The following is a 19,309-nucleotide window of genomic DNA, read 5'->3' as shown; positions in this document are numbered from 1 at the left end:
CTTGCGGTGGGCCAACTGATTACACCAAAAAAAAAAACAAACGCCGAAACTCACACGCGCTGTCGATCATCATCGAACAGGGGAATATGAACGCTCGTCCAAGCGTGTCCAAGCAGAGATAAAGAGTAGTAATAGTGGTAGTAGTTGTGGTAGTAGAAGCAACCACAGCAGCAGGAGCAGCACTAGTAGTAAGCACTTAACATTAGGCACGGTAACCCGCTTGTCCAAGAGGGGGTCTAGAGGCAGGGCAGACCATGTTGGTGGTACTGTGTATTGGGAACAGAGAGCTTGTGTGATATTTAAGAGTATTTACAGTTTGCATGTAAGTCGAAAGTGAAGAATAGAAGGTCGCCCTACCAACCACCCCTTCCATATTCAGACCGGCCTTCCCGCGAACCCCTGTAGTGTGTTCGAGAAGAAATATATTTGTATCGCTCGTCCGCCCCCGTCAAATTCCCCAAATTTCCCATCACGAACATTCGGTTGGCTAAGCACCGCCGAAGGAACACCGTACACATATCGCCTTATCAGAATTTTTCATTTGTTTGGATAGACTCCAATTGAGAAAGGGCGTGCGAAAGAGGTAAAAGGTAAGTTCTTGGTTTCGGCTATTTTCCGCCAATGATAGCGGCTGCCATTTTTGGGGGGTTCCAAATTAAAATTCAACGCAGCAGCGCCTACTGAGGTTGTCATGTAGGGAGTGTCATCTGTCCATCCAACAGTGCACCGCTACTAGAATAACAGCTTCTAGTAGGCGAAACCGAAATTAAAAGCACACACACACAGGCACCGAGAAAACTCTACAATGCCAGATGAGTCCCACATCATGATTTATCATCCCAGGACCAATTTTCCAGGAAGGAAGAGAATGCTGGAAGCTCTCACAAACCATTAGCGTGCCCAGATGAGGCCCTGGCACACTGAGAAGTCATTCAGATTACTCTTTTGCTAAATGAAAACATGCAACCGGTAATTGACGGTCCGGAGTTCAGAATAAATGAGCAAATTGAAAATAGGTTGACGGTTGCAACATGGTTGGTTGAAAACGAAAATCGTTTAGATCGTCGTCAAAATCGTACACCATCTCCCCACCCCAAACAGCGCGTTCCCGGTAGGCTCAAAATAATTCGAATGCAATCACGTACCCAACATTTGAATATACGCCCTGTGTTCATTCATTATTTGCCAAAGATAGAGCATTTTACGGAATTCCTAGAATACTCAACGTCATTGGTCGCACAAAAAAAACCGAAAGGCAGGTGATTTTGATAAATTACTAATAAAAAGGTGGATCATACCAATTACATTCCAGCAGCAGCAAAATGGTCCCGAGAAGCCATTAAAACTCTTCATTCGATTATGGCGCGCTTGAGAACGGGATTCAATGTATGAAAGGGGACACGAGGAATTATGCTGATGGTGCTGCGTGCCACCGACTGAAACCGACGGATGAATAGAATCGTTTTTCATTCATGTTGACGACGCACCGTATGGGCGGCGGTCCGGTTCCACACTCCACGCAGTGACGCATCGTGTGACCATTAGGGACGTGCTTATCAACCAAAAAATCATATCCCTTCGGGCCTACCTCACCGTATCACCTCCCCCGGTGTGATAATCAAGGCGAAGCTCATCAACCCTCGGACTCCCTGTCGGTTGGCACATTTCGTCTTTTCATTTTATGCCCTTTTCGCCGTTCCACCCTTTCTTCCTCACTCTCTCGCTTTCCGCTATGTCCTCCTTCTCACTAGTGTCCCACTTCTAGCAGCTTAATCAGGCGACAAACGGAGGACGTCTCAAATGTGCGAACGTCACAACCCCAGGACCTGGTAATGATGGTGGAGGCGCACGGTCCTCTATTTTCCACCTTATATCGGTCACCGTCTTTTCATGGCAGCACCACCACCTTACACCGCACCACTTGCCACCTCGGTAGATAGAACATATTTTTTAACGAAGATAACGCGTGACCATCGACCCCGTTGACGCCGGTAGCTTCCTGGTCGGTGGATTGCGGTCGGTGCTCGCTTCACCTCCTAAGACTGGGCCGGATCTGCAAAGGAATACGATTCCGTCGAACGTCACCGAACGGACCGACGAATTGGGGGAAGGAGATTGAAGGGAGATGAGTGGGTGCGTCAAGTGATGCCTTTCGCCGAATGCTGAGCCAGCGTTCTGCTGTCGGAAGCGTGTGTAGAAGCAGGAGGTTTTTGAAATGATGGGTCAAAACGCAGGACGCTCATTATGATAACGAGAAGTGGTTATAAGAGAACAACCCTATCCTGTAGCCCCTGTACGTCCTGACAGTATGGATTTGTCTGTCGAGTTGTAGCGGATGAGAGCGAGGATGTATACCTTTAGTGTTCTCCTTGCGAACCGTTACGCACTGGAAAATAATTAGTGGCTTTCATCATTCATTCCACAACTGGTACAAATATTCTTTCGTCACTTTACGTCACTTCGCTTCTTATCTTTTAAACCTCATAGAGCAATGAACAAGCAGCACTCCAGATGGTAATTGTTGCGTTGTGGACAACGCCATTCCTCGGCTAAAGTAAGGTCATAGCAAACAACGAAACTTCACAAAATAGCGCATCAATGATGACCAGGGTAGATCAAAGGGAAAGTCGTCGTGACTGTCGTGATTTCTAACGGCCGGAACTGGCTCAAACCCACAGTCTCTCCTCCGAATACTCCTGTCCCATAAGCGCTGCTGATTGCTAGTTGTTTTCTATTGATCCACTTGAAGTCTTGAGGTCTCACTGGCTACGTACCATTACTGATGGCTTATCGATAAACATCGTAAACGTTATCTTCATCCGAAAGGGCTTAGAGCCGATTGCTGCAAGATGCATCCTGGACTTGCTCGGTACACATCATCATGTACGGTGTAGTTCACCGGACTAATTGGACTCATTGGAAAACATTCCCATTCTGGGATTTTGCTAAATTGGTTGCTCTCCGAACTGAACTGACCCAACTTGTTCCATGCTACATAATGTTTCGTGCTTTATTTGAGATACATAGGGAGAGAACCGGAGAGCGCAATCTTATCGCCTCTGATGTGGCTAATCCGTATTGTAACACTTCACCCGCGAAGTGTTTTGTAATGGGACTTGAAGTGTATTGTAGGTGTTCGGCTGGAGAAAAACCACCAAACCAACCAACCAGCCATTAAATGTACGACGTCTGGATGAGGATTCTAGGCTCTGGCAAAAGAGCGAGAACGGATCTTGTTTACGAAATTCTCGGTAACTTCGCCTTCCGAAGACAAGTACTTCCACAAACCAGCCTGTCAGCCGCAACTCCACGTGCCTGGCAGAGTTGCAATGTTGCACACCATCGGACCGTGATGGGGATTCGAGAGAAGAAGGAAGTGCGTTCGATTCGCATGGTAATGCACTCGATGGCGTGAGTAAGTCGGAATGTTTCACGCGATTGAGCGCTGTAAAGACGTGTCCAGGCGGACACAAGCTAGCCGACCACTTGAGCCGATATCGCACGCTCACTCTCTCCTCGGCCGGTCCAGTACACTTCAGAAGTACCTGCTGGGTGGTTGCATCTATAAAAGTAACTTTCATGAACGCCTGTCCGAAGTATTTCGTTGATAACAGTGATCGGCTGTGGTACTACATCATGTCAGAACAGTTCGTGCGAGGCCTGTTGTTGGTCGGCCTAGTGTTACTCGGAGTGATCTCGGTGAAAGCAAGTGACTCCATTGAAGAGAAGAAGGAGCAGCAGAAAAAGGTTGTGTGTTATGTGGGTACGTGGGCCGTCTATCGGCACGGTTTGGGCCGATTCGATATTGACCATATCAATCCGCACCTCTGCACCCATTTGATGTACGGATTCTTCGGCATCAACGAGGACGCCACGGTGCGCATTATTGATCCGTACCTCGACCTGGAGGAAAACTGGGGCCGTGGTCACATTAAGCGGTTCGTTGGACTGAAGAATGTCGCTCCCGGGTTGAAGACGCTGGCGGCCATCGGTGGCTGGAACGAGGGTTCCCGCAAGTTCTCCAAAATGGCAGCCAGTGCCGAGCTTCGCAAGCGCTTCATCTACGATTGTGTGGCGTTCTGCCAGCACCATGGGTTCGATGGAATTGATCTGGATTGGGAGTATCCGGCTCAGCGCGACGGTAATCCGTTGATCGATCGTAACAACCATGCCCAGCTGGTGGAAGAGATGCGTTCCGTGTAAGAAGCGAAACAAAAAAAGGTCGATAATGTCGTTGACTGTGGATAAATCGTCTGTTTCCGTTTCAGATTCGATCAACATGGATTACTATTAACAGCGGCCGTAGCTTCGGTAGAGTTCTCCGCTGGCCTATCGTACGACATACCGCGGATCTCGAAGAGTTTCCACTTCCTCAATGTCATGGTGTACGATATGCACGGTGCCTGGGATAGCTACACTGGCATCAATGCTCCATTGTTCCGCGGTCCAGCGGATCAGACCGAACTGCAACGACAGTTCAACGTCGATGCCAGCATACGGTTCTGGCTAAGCAATGGAGCACCAGCGGAGAAGCTTATACTCGGAATACCACTGTACGGACGTAGCTTTACGCTGGCCAATGCAGCCAATTCGCAGGTTGGCGCTCCCGTCATTGGTGGCGGTACGGCGGGACCGTACACCGGCGAACCCGGGGTAATGGGCTACAACGAGTTCTGCGAGAAGCTGGGCAAGGAATCGTGGGACTTGCGCTGGAGCCCGGAACAGCAGGCACCTTACGCCGTGCGTAACAACCAGTGGTTAGGTTATGATGATTTGCGATCGATACAGTTGAAGGTAAAGCCACCTCCATCTTGATATTGCAACTGGTACGGATTATAACGAAAAAATGTTTCGCCCGTTATTCAGGTTCAGTATTTGCTCGACCAAGGACTGGGTGGTGCAATGGTATGGTCACTAGAAACCGATGACTTTAATGGTGTGTGCGGTGGAGGACGTTATCCGCTGATGAACGAGATTCGTTCCTTGCTCAACGGAGGTACTCCCAGCCCTACCACTACGACCAGCTGGCCACCATCCACACGCCCACCGGCGTCTACGCAGCCTACCACCACGACAGGAGCGCCGGGATCATCGGACCGTCCCTGTGCCGGTGGACAGACAGGATTCGTCCCCCATCCGACCGATTGTAGTCGCTACTTCATGTGCCTCGGCGAGGGCATTGCGTTCGAGTTCAGCTGCCCGTCGGGTACGCTGTTTGATCCCATCCTTAACGTTTGCAATTGGTCCGATAAAGTGGAGTGCGATATCAGCTGAATGAGGGGATATGAAGGATGGTGGGGATTTTCATCCAGCGAAAGTATAGATATCGACTCATAGCGGAAGGATTAGTGTGAATACAGAGGAATATTACCCATTTGTTAATAAATAAGATCGGGAAAAATAACCATCGTCGTTCTTTAGTAGACTAAAGATTTCCGTTTAAATTTCACCGCTATTTTCGTGCATCAACCGCCTCTTTTTGAACAAATGTGAACTATAGTCATAAAATCTGCAATTCTCATATCGTGGAAACGGGGAATTTGCGGTTCAAAAGTACCTTCTGAAAAATAACACAAAGACCAAAATGGTCAAAATCGAGCAAAATAAGCAAACAATTTTTGACCCCGTTAGCACCCATCTCGTCCACCGTGCTGTGGCACTGTGGGATTTCTCGAGTGTAACGGTCAAAATTATGACAACACTGATAACGCAATCTCCTTTCTTTTGTCTTAAAATGTGTGATTAAATTAGTATTACCCAAAAGTGTCTTTATCACAGCGATATCACAGAGCTAAAACACAGCCCAAGGATGTGGAATCGCGGCAGAGTTTTAAGCCTTATGCGCACCGTATCTGGCGGAAGGTGAGCGACGAGACGAGATCATGTTCTTAAATTCAAATTTGAGTGTAATAAAACCCAAATCCAAATAGCTGCAGCTGCCCGGCACACTCACGCACTGACTGCGGGAAACCTCATCACAGCAGCTTATCTCCCGGGAATGATTATGCGTTTGAGGTGAGCATAATTTGCGATAAACGTGTCCCAGTTTGCTAACATTGTTTCCTCTATATCTTAGATGTCCTCATCGACGATTCGTTATGGTCCCGGGGTGACCCGTGAGTTGGGACACGATCTGGCGAACATGAATGCCAGGCACGTCTGCGTGGTCACTGATCGCAATGTAATGGGTTTAGCCTCGGTAAAGTCCGGACTGGACGCTATCACTCGAGCCGGAATCAGCACCACACTGTACACCGACGTTCGTGTTGAGCCAACGAACGAAAGTCTTCAGCAAGCGATCGATTTTGCCCGCAAACAGCATTTCGATGCATTTGTCGCTATTGGCGGTGGTTCGGTGATCGATACGTGCAAGGCCGCCAACCTGTACAGTGCCGATCGGACGGCCGAGTTCCTGGATTACGTTAACGCACCGATCGGCAGCGCAAAAGAGGTAACGGTACCGCTAAAACCACTGATCGCCGTACCAACGACCGCTGGGACTGGCTCGGAGACAACGGGAGTTGTCATTTTCGACCATAAACCGCTGCACGCGAAAACGGGTATATCGAGCAAGGCGCTCCGGCCAACGCTGGGGCTAGTGGATCCGTTGCATACTCTCTCCCAGCCAGAGAAGGTGGCGGCGTACTGTGGATTCGATGTGTTCTGTCATGCGCTAGAAAGTTTCACCGCCATACCGTACACGGAGCGGGGTCCGGCACCAGTCAACCCCAAGCTTAGACCACCCTACCAAGGCAGTAATCCCATCTCGGACGTTTGGGCACGGTTTGCACTGCACACGATCAGCAAGCACTTCAAACGAGCCGTCTTCCATCCGGACGATCTGGAGGCACGATCGCAGATGCATCTAGCATCGACGATGGCCGGTGTTGGCTTTGGCAATGCTGGTGTGCACCTATGCCATGGACTTTCCTATCCGATCGCGGGACTCGTAAAACAGTTCATTCCCGAGGGTTACACAGGAAGTCATCCGATCATTCCTCACGGTCTCTCGGTGGTGATGACGGCACCGGCCGTGTTCCGCTTCACCGGTGCTAGCTGTCCAGAGCGTCACCTAGAGGCGGCCGAAATTCTAGGAGCGGATGTATCGAAGGTAAAAACAGGACACCTCGGATAAAAACAATAATAATACAACTCCCTCTCTCACGCACACAGAGTCATCGCCAAGATGCTGGAGCTATACTGTCCGATATCGTACGCCAGTACATGCACGAGATGAAGATCGAGAATGGCCTATCGGCACTCGGGTTCAACTATTCCGACATTCCCGCACTGGTCAAGGGTACTTTACCGCAGGAGCGCATCACGAAGCTAGCACCACGTGCACAGTCGGAAGCGGATCTGGCCCATCTGTTCGAGGAATCCCTCACCGTGTACTGACGATTTAGCATAAATATAAAATGAAACCACATTCATTTTGGATGAGGGGGGAGGGGGGTGGGGGGCGAACCAATGGGCGGTACTAATGGTGTAGTTCACAGTGGGAGGGATCTGCATCTTGTTTGAACTTGACTCTAGTTTCATGCTGATGCTATGAATGATCCCCCATGCGGCGCTCGGTCGGAAGAACGGGCGCGACTTGAGGTACGGTGTTTACACAAAGGCCATTTGCACCCGTACATCAGTTCACGAGTCATGCTGATACATGCTTGCCCAAAAAGTGATCCTTTCGGTCAGTCCAACAAACGGTGCCGTTGTTTACATAACGATGATCTGGCAAACTGATGGCTGGTAAGGGGCCGGTACCGAACAGCAGGTACTTAAAGCGCTGGAGCACCATTTAGCACACGCATCGTTACGTATGAACCTGTACCGGTATGTGAAATGGTTGTAAGCTAGAACAGAGGAACTTCATATCTTTCTTTGGCGAACGCTAGTTTTTCCTGATTACAAACGTATTGAGTTTTACGGCAAGTTAAGTGTTTGCAACGATTTATTGCTTCTCTTTCGCTCTGCTCGCATTTTATCGCTTTTCCGGGTAGCTCTTTGTTAAGGGTGAGTAACAGTTTTTCATGTTTGCACTCCATTTATCTTTTACAAAATGGCTACCTTCGCTCGCAGGTACTGTGAAGCAAGACGCACTGGTACATCCGTTTGAACTTGTGTCGAGAGAAAACCTCAATTTTGTATGAAGTTTCTCTTATTGTCTTAGTTACCTGAAATGCTAGGTATAAATTCTGGGTGATCATGTTTTACTGAAACAAGACTTCATTATAACGACCCAGGATTATGAATCAGGGTTTCCCGAAGGATTGAGCTACCTAGAGGAACAACTTTCTTCCCATCTTACAGACGTACCCGGGTACGCCGGTGTGATAAGACCGAGCGCATCTTGAAGACTGTCATTCTCAAGATTTTTTATTACTGCGCTGGACTAACCCAGTCCCCGTCGCCCCCTACTCTGGTCCAATAACGAACGATAAGCAAGACAGCGGCCACTGCGCCTCTAATAACTGAGAGGGAACATGCTAGCCAGAAAAGAGCAGCAGCATCCTATTTCTCCGCATATACACACGTGCGACGGCACAACCACTGTTCGTGGTTTCAAACCAAATCGACCGTTAGTGACTTAGTAATCGGTAAGCTGTCGGCCCGGAACGATCACCGTGTTACGCGCAGTGCGCCAAGTGGAATCGACGCAAGCGAGAGTTACTGGCCTTACACAAAACTGGAGCGGTACGTTTCGGTCCGGTCCCGTGTCTATTTTAGACCATTAGGAAGTTCTTTAATTAACACCCCTCCGATAATGTGGCATCTGTTAACGGTCGACGGTCAACAAGGGGCGCGAAACGTGTTCGAGGCCTACGCGTTACCATTGCGTTAAGAATCTAAACCTTCGGAGATTTAAGATTTGATTCCCGGAAATTCGGGGGGGATTTATGATAAGACAACCATGAATCCGCCGTCGAATACACCATTTCTTATCAACTCTGTGTGCGCTGTAGATGTCTACCGGCGCATGGTGTATGGGGAAGCCTTTGACCGAAAGTGACGAAAACTCAGACGTGTGTAATTACAGCGGTGTGGTGACAAATGGCTTTGGTATCTTGTACTTGCGATAAGACGTCCCTCTCGGTTGTCTTCAGGGTGAGAATGCGCAGTACGGTACGCCGAAAATGTCGCCGATGAATTCGACGTTAGTTTCCGATTTGAAGTCTAGGGACAAGTGCAAGTTGTCTACTCGCGAGCCGAAGTAAGTGCGTTGCCTGCGGTTGGGGTTTACAAATGGATCATTTACGATCGTGTATCTGTATCTGGTGTGATCGTGTGATGGCGACGCAGCAAAATCTATCTAATGTTTCTCATAGCCATCTGATCAAACAAATTATTTGCCCTTTCTGGTTCACCAGTGTCTCACTAGGTGGGCTCTTGAAATGATTGCCATTGGAAAAGACATTGTAAGAGAAGTCCTTTAAATGATCTTCCTATCGTGCGGCCACCACTGTTTAACATCAGCTGCATCAGTTGATAAGATAACAAATCTCTTCCTGGTGTAGTGATACGCCGGAAGGTATAGACGTCACAAATGCTGTCCGCGGTTGTCAACGCGCCGTGCCTTGGCCGTTGTTTAAATCCATCACGTCGCATAATGTCACTGTAGTGCGCTTCTCTTGGTGCAATGATGTGACTATCATTTCCGATGAGATCGGATACAGACAACGTACGACTGATCTGTCGGTCATAATTTTCGCTCTCGTTTATGATGCCGCGTGTAGCTCTCATAAATATAGACCGACCGCACCGGGCAACCCGGGGTTGCTGCTGTTGCATAAGCGCATACCAGTGCACTAGCGCTGTTAGAAGGTGTAGGAACTAACAAACAATAGACACATCACACGCCTAGTGGCTGCCATAGCAAACCTTATACACTACCGAGCTGAGACACAGTCGCTCGGTATCTCGGATGCGCGGAGCGCCGTGTTCTGCGAACAATCGACTCTCGAAAACATAGTTGACTTAATTAAAGGAAATTAAACCAATTAACCGAGTTCTCTGGCCGAGTTTTCTGTAGTGGGTGTCGATCGTTCTACTATGACTGCCCGTGGATCCGCGTGCGTCAGGCACTAAGGCATTCGGTTTGCGTGAAACAAGACAACCTGAATGATAGGTGGTAGCAAAGGATACGTAATGATTGCCAGATCAATCCCCTACCACCGTGATCGACAGCCATGTTTGGTTAGCTAGTATTTTTGTTGGACAGCCAACGGTGTGACAGCCAATTGGCGTATCCGCCGCAATAATCAGCCGTTCGTTTAACACATGGTCGACGCACCGGAAACGTGAATTTGGAAATGAAAACTACAAGGCATGTGGAAATGATCTCGGTACCAGTTGCAGTGCGTTTGACAAGTGATTGACTAATTTGTTACAGTCATTGTGTTTCCAATATTGGTTCCAAGATCTCCATTTACCACGATCGAGTTGATGAATGTTTGGAGGAGCAGTTATGTTGAGCACGTTCACTAATTGTCGATATTCCTCAAAGTGTCACGAAGCGCAACGTGCCCAAGCTACCAGACACCATCTCGCGGTGTCATCGCAACTATTGATTTTTAAATAATGGGACAACTTAGAATAAATTGTTTACTTTTTTTTGGCACGTTCAATGTGCACTTAGTTCTAGTAGGATGCGTTAGAGCCGGCAAACGATTTGCACAACAGTTAGACCACCAAAATGCTGTCATTACACGTTTGCGATGGGGTCCCCTGGTTGTTCACAGTGAAAACCCAACCCAAAAGCAACTCGTTTGATCATCGGTCCATAAACACTCCATCAAATAAACCGTTTTTTGTTGTTGTAAAAATGCGCCACGTTATTGTAATTGAAAGTGAGAAGACGATGAAATTGAATTAAATCAACGCTAGTGGGTATAGTGAAGAAGGTGCTTGGTCAACCGTGTCGTTCCCGTACCATATATGTGGGAACCATGCAGGGATAGGCGCAAGTGTAGATCGATTGTGCACGGTGATTGATCAACAATTTGACAGTGGAATCAACAATCCAGAACCGAACAACCGCACCCCATTCCTGTGTAAATCGTGCGGAACACCCACTGCGGCCATAATGGCAAGCGCATGAACAAACTAGGCCAGCATCCAATCAAGGTGATTCAAAGTGCTTCTGTGTATCTGTGCCGATCAATAGAAGTGCTTACTGGGAAATATGTTGACAAATAGAGCGGACTAGGAACGCGTACTCTTCAATCTTATCTGTGTGAACGTGCCGAGGTCTTGAAAGAATCATCGATTAGATAGCATTGGTATTGTGATTGGAACTTTGTGCAAGCTGAGCGTGCTGGAGCTGCTTGATTCCTGAAGTCTAGAACATTTATTACTTGTATTCTTCCTATGAAAAGGCTCTTATCAGCCTTGAGCGCGCTACGTCAAAAGATGACGACCTCTGTAACCGTCTGACGACCAACGCGTAATCGTAATCCTAGAAACCGTTATCGCAAACAGTAACTGTTTTGCTGGACATGTGAAGCATTGGGTTTACTATCAGCGATGTCATTAACTCAAATTGTATGACTTTAAAATACAAAACAAATTTTCCTTGAAAACATTTGACGAATCATGATCTGGTAATCATTACGTGGAAGTAACTGCTAACTCATCCATTGGGTGCACCTGCAACCATATACGCTGGATTTGACCATTGTTTTAATCATTGTGAATGACTCTGTTTGTATAGGTTAGTGACGCTGTAGATTCGAAATGCTACCTGCATTGAGTGCCATCTTTATGCTTACTCTAAGTTATGCGAATGGATTTGCAACGTTACCGACAGAGCTGGATCGTCCACAGCGATGCCATCTCGAGCGGACGTACAAAATGATCGGCTACAATTGTGCCAACCTGAACCTGAAGGAGATCCCGCAGCAGCTAAAGTCTAATCTCGAGGTAAGTGGTACTGACACACGAATGCCATTACGAAGGCCTTTCTTAAACGATACGACCACGCACTGCCCCTTTTGCTCAATAGTCTGGACTGTGACAGTGCGACTAATTCCAATCAATTGATGGGGGTCAATTGCCACACCAGTGCACTTTTTCTTGGCGAACATGAACAACTCTAGTCTGATGACTTCCAACTTCATGTTGGAAGAGAAAAGATTATTTAAAAAAAAGGGTAACTACCTAACACCTGCTACGATTTTCAAAGGCCCCGATTGAAAATAGTTAGTAGAGCTTGACCTTCCAAAAACCGTGTGTCCTCTTGTGTGTCTCAAACGCATTGTAAACATTTCACTCGTCAGTTAACCGGGATCCGGTAGGGAATGAGCAAAAATAATTCTCAATTGCATCAATGCGGTAGTTGCCATTTGATTCGCCAAAAATTATGTTCTTTCTCATGATCAAATGTGCGTTTGCCCAGTCCGGTTTCGGTTCCACTAACGATCCGTTGCTAACACCACCAACGACGAAGTCTGGATCAGGCCGGGATGCTAAGAATAAACTAACAGACCAATTTAAATCAATTAACTCAATCGCTCCGGCGCGGGATTCGTGGTCCCTCACTGCTCGCAGATCGCGCCAAGAAAGGCAGTTTCGTTCGCTCCGAAAAACGTAGAATTGACTCAACTACAGAAGCACTAGATACGAAAGAAAAGGCTGCAGACGAACAACCTCCCCTGGTTCAATGTTGCGCCCTACTCTATATACAACATCATTCACCCCTCGTTTCAGATATTGGATCTTAGCTTCAATCGTATCCGGGATTTGAGCCGCTCTTCGTTTTCCCGCTACACCGCCATAAAGTATTTGTATCTGTTCGAGAACATGATACAGAACATTGACGAAGGCGCCTTCAGCGATCTGACGAATCTGGAGGTAGGTCAAGCGTTAAGTAACCAGCGAAACGGAGCGAGATAACTGACTAACCATTTGAACCGTTTTTACAGGCATTGGATCTTTCATACAACGCCATGAAAACCATACCGTTGGAGATATTTCAGCTACCGGTTCTGCGAAACCTATACGTCGGTCACAATGCATTGCTCGAGCTGGAAAGTGATTTGACGAAGCTACATAAACCAATCAAGGCCCCACTGCAGATCCTCGGCCTGCCTGATTGCCGTCTACAACGCTTGCCAGACTTTGGAATTCTGCCCGATCTGTGGCAGCTCAACATTTCATCCAATGCAATGCAAGACCTGGCGCTGGAGCAGTTCTCGCCAATGTGTAATCTAAAGTCGGTCGATCTCAACAACACCCAAATTCCGACCTGTCTGTGTCAGATAGTAACGGCGGAGCTGGTCCAACGGGGGACGAAAGTGATGCACCCCCCATTGCACTGCATACCACTAACGATTCAAGGTAAGCGAACCAGTGGCAAATAGCTGAGGAAGTTGCATTAAAAGTAAACATTTCTTTTCCAGAGCAAGACCAATGCAAAGCGCTAGTGACCTCCGAACTGGACGACGATAAAGAGGTCCATTTTCATCAGTGTATGGATGTGCGGAACTCGCGCCAGCTGGATACTGAAGCCAAGACGGCGTGGATGAAGATTTCGGCAGCCGTTCTCGGGTGTATCGTTCTGTTCGCGCTCATACTGTACTGTTTCCACAGGAGAAACGTGAAACGATTGAAAAGCGAGGGCCGGGCGCAAAAGAAATCCAAGACAAACGGCATCAATCGGGTGATGGTTCCTCAAGCAGCACAGCAGAACCCACCAGAAGGCCTACCTGTGGAACAGGCGAAGAGTGATAGATTGTTGAGCGATTGTGATTAGGGTAGGCGATAGTGATTAGCTGATAAGAGTTGCGTTTGCGAGCCCCGGAAAAGGGGTTTTTAATTGAGCGCACATAGGCATTTCAGAAGACTAACCGTTAGACTGCTAAGGAAGTTTGCTAGTTGTTAGTAGCAATTGTAAATATGTTATTGTTCGTTAAAAATAGTCACTAGCACCTGACGAATGACCAACGTTGCCATGAGAAAACTGTAGTATGTTAAGATACAGCGCATGGAATAGAAATAAACAATGCCTCTGGCTTTAAGAAGTATATTGCTTGTGGATATGATGTAAATGGTAATGCTGATAGGTTTCCACGCTTCCGCAATACATCTCACAGTTACTAAAGTGATCCTTCTGGCGCAAGGATCTTCCTCCAAGATCCTTCAGCATCTAGAAAGCTCACCTTGATTTTATCGGAGATCGGGCATAGATGGGGGGTAGTTATCGGTACGAGATCAACCGCGGTCGCAGTTTGTCCCAGCTTGTCCTTGCATTTGGCCACGTGCCAATATTATTTCACAAAAACACAAAATATTTAAAGGACATCACGACACGGAGGAACGAATGTTTTTCGCGCGAATTTCAGGGTCGTCCACATTGTCCGCAGCAGCAACAACTTACTTGACAGCACTGACAGTACTGAGAATTTGGTTTGTTTACATTTCAGCGGATGACGAATTTCCCCGCCCCCTCTTTTAAAACACGGGAAAAGTAGCTGGAGAAATTTTGTGCGATTAAAACAAAAAAGAGGCCGTTTCAAGAGGCGAAGGACCATAACCATGGGTAGTATATCGATGCAGGACATCGAAGCGGTGGACGACTACTGGGGTCCAACGTTTCGCACCATCCTCGAGGGAAACTCGCACGATCAGGTGTCCGAGCAGCTGGACGCTCGCATCCGCTCGCACGATAAGGACATTGAGCGGATCTGCAATCTCTACTACCAGGGATTCATTGACTCGATCCGTGAGCTGCTGCTGGTGAAATCGCAAGCCCAAGGTCTGAACCAGGAGGTGCTAACGCTGAACGACTCCCTCGGCAAGGCGTCAGCCGGAGTGATCGCAAAGGGCAACGAGCTAGTGAAGGCTCGCAAGGTGGAGGGCAATATTGCGGGCGCGATCGAGGGCTTATCCAGCTGCCTGCCGGTGCTCGAGTGTTACAGCAAGCTGCTCCGCCAGGTGCGCGAGAAGCGCTACTATCCGGCACTGAAAACTCTGGAGGTGCTCGAGAACGAGTACCTGCCGAAGGTGGCCGGCTATCGGTTTTCGCAGCAGATGCGTGACACCATTCCGCGGCTGAAGGAGAACATTAAAAAGTCCTCGGAGGAGGATTTTCGCGAGTTTCTGGAAAACATTCGCAAGTTTTCGCCGAAAATCGGTGAAATCGCGATGAAACACACGAAGGAGCTGCAGAAGCGCGATCTCGAAACGATCATTGCCGAGTACAAACAACTGGCGGAGCAGCGGGGCGGGGCCGGTGCCGCCGGAAGTGACTTCGACGATGACGAGGAGGATGTGAACGCGCAGGATCTGATCGACTTTTCGCCCATATACCGCTGCCTGCACATCTACACCGTGCTGAACGACAAGGAGTACTTCGAGAAGGACTACCGGAAACAGCGCCGGGATCAGGCGAAGCTCGTTCTGCAGGCACCGCAAACGATGCACGATAATCTGGAAGCGTACAAAACGTACATTTACTCAATCGTGGGCTTTTTCGTGGTCGAGGATCATGTGATGAACACGGGCGGTGATATTGTGACGCGCACCTACCTGGACGATCTCTGGTCGTCGTCACTGTCGCGCGCGGTCAACGTGCTGAGTATGTCATCTTCTTCCTGTACCGATCCGAACGTGCTTCTTCGCATCAAGAATCTCATAATGCTGAGCATAACGACGCTGAAGAACTATGGCTACACCGTGACGCAGCTTTGGGATTTACTGCTTGAGATGCGCGATCACTACAACGAGGTGCTGCTGCAGCGATGGGTGAACGAGTTCCGGGACATTCTCGATCGAAGTGACTTTCTGCCGCTCGAGGCGCACAACCAGGAAGAGTACGATGCTGTACTCGAGCGGTTTCCGTTTCATTCGGAGCAGCTGGAAGCACAACCGTTCCCGAAGAAGTTTCCCTTCTCTCGGATGGTGCCTGAGGTGTACCATCAAGCGATGGAGTTTATGTACGCGTGTATGAAGTTCTCCGAAGAGTTGACTCTTTCACCGAACGAAATTGCCGCGATGGTACGCAAGGCGGCCAATCTGCTGCTCACGCGCAGCTTCAGCGGTTGCCTGTCGGCCGTGTTCCGCAGTCCCAGCCTGGCGCTGATGCAGGTGATTCAGATCATTATCGATACGCAGTATCTGGAGAAGGCCGGACCGTTCTTGGATTCGTTCGTATGCAAAATGACGGGAACGGTACAGAGCGTTACACAGACACCGTCTGCCATGTTCCACGTGGCTCGGTCGGAGGCCGAACAGCAGGTCTCGACCAAACTGTGCTGCAAGCTGGATGAATTCTTCGAGGAGCTCGAGGGCTACGATTGGGTGCTGCCGGAATCGTACGGTCACGCGTCTCCCTTCGTCACCGACATGGTCGCGTTCCTGCAGAGCACCTTCCAGAGCTTCTCATACATTCTGCCGGGCGTGGCACAAGCTGCCTGCCGGAAGGCTTGCGAACACATTGCCACCACCATCTCGAAGCTGATTCTATCCGAGGATATTCGACAAATTTCAGGCGGTGCGCTAGATCAGATCAATCTCGATCTGATGCAGTTCGAGCTGTTTGCCTCCTCCGATCCGGTACCGGGATTGCGTGAAGGTGATCTGTCGAAGTACTTTGCCGAGATACGCCAGCTGCTGGATTTGCTCATTTCCGAGGATTGGAGTGCGTATCTGCATGACTTTGGAAAGGACGAGAATCGTTACTCGCTCGTACATCCCTCAACCATCATCGTGGTGCTGGAGAAACTGCGGGAAGCGGATAAGAAGTCGATGCTATCGCTGATGAAATCAAAATCGGAGCGCGATAAGAAGAAGCTGCTCGAGACGGTACTGCGCCAGTTGAAGCAGCTGGCCGAGCGGCAAAATTAGCTCGATCTAGAACTAACACAATAAAGGATACAGTATTTAATCATCATTCGGTCACAAGCTCTCGATTTATTGCGTCCGCAAAAGGTAAGAACGAAACGTAAAATGAAACGAAGGGAGGGATGAGGAAAACACAATGAAATCTTGGAAAAGGGACTGGCCGCTTACATCTCCGGTAAGCTAGCCGGTGGTGTACCAGTCATTTCCGCCGCTTCATTCGGCGTAATGTCCGCATCGCTTGAGTTCTTTCGCCGCGCCGCCTTACGGTCAGAGTGCGTTTGTCGGTCGGATGCTTTCTTGGTTAGACGGTGACGCCGTTCGTTGGTTCCATCCTCTGCCACCGTAGCCGGGGCCGTCGAAATGGAATCGGATGGTCGATCGGAGTCCCAGCGCTCCTCTTCGCTTTTGCCCGCTCCGATGCGTTTGCGCGGTTTATAGATCTCCATCGAGGGCCTATCCTTGTTACGTATCTTGCGCGCCTCCCGGGCCTCCTTCAGCTTCCGGCGAATCTGTTCCTCATCCGCCGCCGTACGCTTGCCGTTTGTTCCCGTCGCATCACCTGCCTCCAGCAGAGTGTCCGGTGACGGTGACTTCCCGTTGTCCGTCGTAGCGTTGTCTTCGGAGACAACATGGGACGATGCAGTTGTAGCAGTAGTAGTATTGATCGGCGATGGCAGTGATGCTGTGGATGGTGGATTGCTGGTGGCCGTAGACGATGGACCATGGAGAATGATGGTCGTTTTCTGCTTCGGTATGAACGCCGGTACATCCGCCATGAGAACGCTCTTCTTGACGTCGATCTTTGCGTCATTCCGGCTATCGCCTTGCTCGGCGAACCGCGTTTCCGCCCGTGCCCGCGTCTCTTTGCGACGTTCGCTGTATCGTTTGCTTTCCTTCTTACCCACTGCCACTTCTGTCGATGGATCAACCGCGCTCGGGGTGTTATCGGTTGCCGGAGGATCACCACCGCCTCGATCAATCTGCACCGAATCGATCTTCTCTCCTTTGCGCGGTTTTTCCTTTTCCGGTCGTCCATTTTTCTTTTGAGACCGTGCATCGTCCCTAGCTTTGTCTTTGTCGCCTGCTGTCGGTGGCTTCTTGGGTGGTTTTTCGCGATCCTGTTTTTTCGAAAGGTTCTTTTCATTGTCTCCCTTTCGCGGGCCGCTTGGTTGTTTACTGTTGTCCTCCTCCTGCTTACGATCTCGATCCTTCCGATCCTTGTCCTTGTTGTCCTTATAGTCCTTATTGTTGTTGTTTCGGTTGCGAGCCTTCTTCTCATCCTTATGCTTTCCTCCACCTTCGCCACCGCCCTTCTTATTATCCGATCCGGCACCTTTCGAAGCGTTCTGCGCTGGATCCAACCGGGACGGAACGGTCCGTACCATGATCTCGGTAATTTCTTTCTCTTCCTTGATCGATTCCGGTATCGCCTGGGCAATCTGAGACTTGCGCATGCTACGCTCCTCTTCGCGGGCCTTCCGTTTTTCCTCCTGCTTGCGACGTCGCTCATCTCTCTTCTCCAGTTTCCGCTGGGCTACGAACTCTAGTAGTGGCGTCATTACGATCTTCTCCTCTGAAATTAAAAGACAAAGATATTTTTGTTATCCAACGTCGCATATGACGCGCACCCGATCATAGCAAACCCTGACTACTTACCCGGCTCAAGATTGAAGCTGAACTCTTGCGTACCACGGCCTTGCTGGGCTTCACGCTCTTCCTCTTCCAGCGCTTCCTTGAAGGCAATGAACAAAGGATCGCTCTCGATCGTGTTGCATTTCGGGTCGGGCTTCGACCGAGAGCGATTCTTCGGCAGCTTCTGAAACGGAGCGTACTCTACGAGGGCCAGAAATTCTGCTCCCTTACTGTCGAGGAACGTGTAGCCATCGAACCGGTGCGTAAACAGCAGCACATCGTCCGGGTTCGTAAACTTGATGTAGGCCCGCGAGGTGGCGCTCATACCGAGCGACCAGTCCGGGCCAACGAAGTAGAACTCCTCGTGCTTTGGAAACGCACCCTCGACCGAGATCTCCTCACGGAACTGTTCCTCCGTCATCGTCGGTGGTAGATGGCGAACTACCACGCGGGTCATGGGTTTAACGACATCCTTTTTACTTTTCTTGCCCCGCTTCGTGCCGCCGGATTGATCCTTTCCCCCGGCGTTAGCAGCGGTGCCTACATCCTTGCCCTTGTCCTTGTTCTTATCCTTTCTCGCTTTGTTGTCCGGCTTCTTCGAACCACCAGTCCCGGTGCCCGGATCGTGGCGCGATCGATCCGCCTTTTCCGCTTCCCTTGGTGGGTCCATCTACCCGTTGGTTACATTCATGGATTATAGGTAGTCCGGTATGCGGCTGGCCCCGAGCCAGCGAGGAAAAGCGGAAAATCAGCGCACCACACAGTTTTTCAGACACGCGTTATTCGTAAAAAAATTCAGCGCTCGAAAATCAAAACAATATTTTTTGACAGAAGTCCC

The 19,309-nt window shown here is 49.2% G+C and overlaps 5 protein-coding genes across 6 annotated transcripts; 4 read left to right on the top strand and 1 right to left on the bottom strand.

Annotated features, from left to right (window-relative positions):
- Window positions 1–3,579: 3,579 nt before the first annotated feature.
- On the top strand, window positions 3,580–5,393 carry LOC125955020 (chitotriosidase-1). Its single transcript, XM_049685833.1, has 3 exons — window positions 3,580–4,199; window positions 4,269–4,794; window positions 4,867–5,393. The coding sequence occupies exons 1-3, from the start codon at window positions 3,580–3,582 to the stop codon at window positions 5,272–5,274; spliced, it is 1,554 nt and encodes a 517-aa protein (XP_049541790.1). The 3' UTR covers window positions 5,275–5,393.
- Window positions 5,394–5,738: 345 nt separating this feature from the next.
- On the top strand, window positions 5,739–7,423 carry LOC125955027 (probable hydroxyacid-oxoacid transhydrogenase, mitochondrial). The gene is made up of 4 exons (XM_049685842.1): window positions 5,739–5,862; window positions 5,931–6,015; window positions 6,077–7,111; window positions 7,174–7,423. Exons 1-4 carry the CDS (start codon window positions 5,810–5,812, stop codon window positions 7,396–7,398), a joined length of 1,398 nt encoding a protein of 465 aa, XP_049541799.1. The 5' UTR covers window positions 5,739–5,809; the 3' UTR covers window positions 7,399–7,423.
- A 1,142-nt stretch (window positions 7,424–8,565) lies between these two features.
- Window positions 8,566–14,035, top strand: LOC125955039 (leucine-rich repeat-containing G-protein coupled receptor 5-like). Of its 2 annotated transcripts, none has more exons than XM_049685859.1 (5): window positions 8,566–8,694; window positions 11,711–11,919; window positions 12,706–12,849; window positions 12,921–13,335; window positions 13,398–14,035. In XM_049685859.1, exons 2-5 carry the CDS (start codon window positions 11,734–11,736, stop codon window positions 13,748–13,750), a joined length of 1,098 nt encoding a protein of 365 aa, XP_049541816.1. In that variant the 5' UTR covers window positions 8,566–8,694; window positions 11,711–11,733; the 3' UTR covers window positions 13,751–14,035. The 2 variants fall into 2 exon arrangements, with proteins under 2 accessions (XP_049541816.1, XP_049541817.1); XM_049685860.1 differs by lacking the exon at window positions 8,566–8,694 and adding an exon at window positions 8,765–9,211.
- A 375-nt stretch (window positions 14,036–14,410) lies between these two features.
- On the top strand, window positions 14,411–16,888 carry LOC125954988 (exocyst complex component 6). Its single transcript, XM_049685766.1, has one exon. The coding sequence runs from the start codon at window positions 14,533–14,535 to the stop codon at window positions 16,840–16,842; it is 2,310 nt and encodes a 769-aa protein (XP_049541723.1). The 5' UTR covers window positions 14,411–14,532; the 3' UTR covers window positions 16,843–16,888.
- LOC125954996 (regulator of nonsense transcripts 3A) lies at window positions 16,881–19,250 on the bottom strand. Its single transcript, XM_049685786.1, has 2 exons — window positions 18,496–19,250; window positions 16,881–18,412 (listed from the first exon to the last, which is right to left on the bottom strand). The coding sequence occupies exons 1-2, from the start codon at window positions 19,139–19,141 to the stop codon at window positions 17,004–17,006; spliced, it is 2,055 nt and encodes a 684-aa protein (XP_049541743.1). The 5' UTR covers window positions 19,142–19,250; the 3' UTR covers window positions 16,881–17,003.
- Between the last annotated feature and the right edge of the window lie 59 nt (window positions 19,251–19,309).

This window comes from Anopheles darlingi, chromosome 3 (genome assembly GCF_943734745.1).
Source record: "Anopheles darlingi chromosome 3, idAnoDarlMG_H_01, whole genome shotgun sequence".
Classification (NCBI taxonomy): domain Eukaryota; kingdom Metazoa; phylum Arthropoda; class Insecta; order Diptera; family Culicidae; genus Anopheles; species Anopheles darlingi.
The sequence above is the reverse complement of the archived record's forward strand: the minus strand, read 5'-3'. Positions and strand labels throughout refer to the sequence as shown.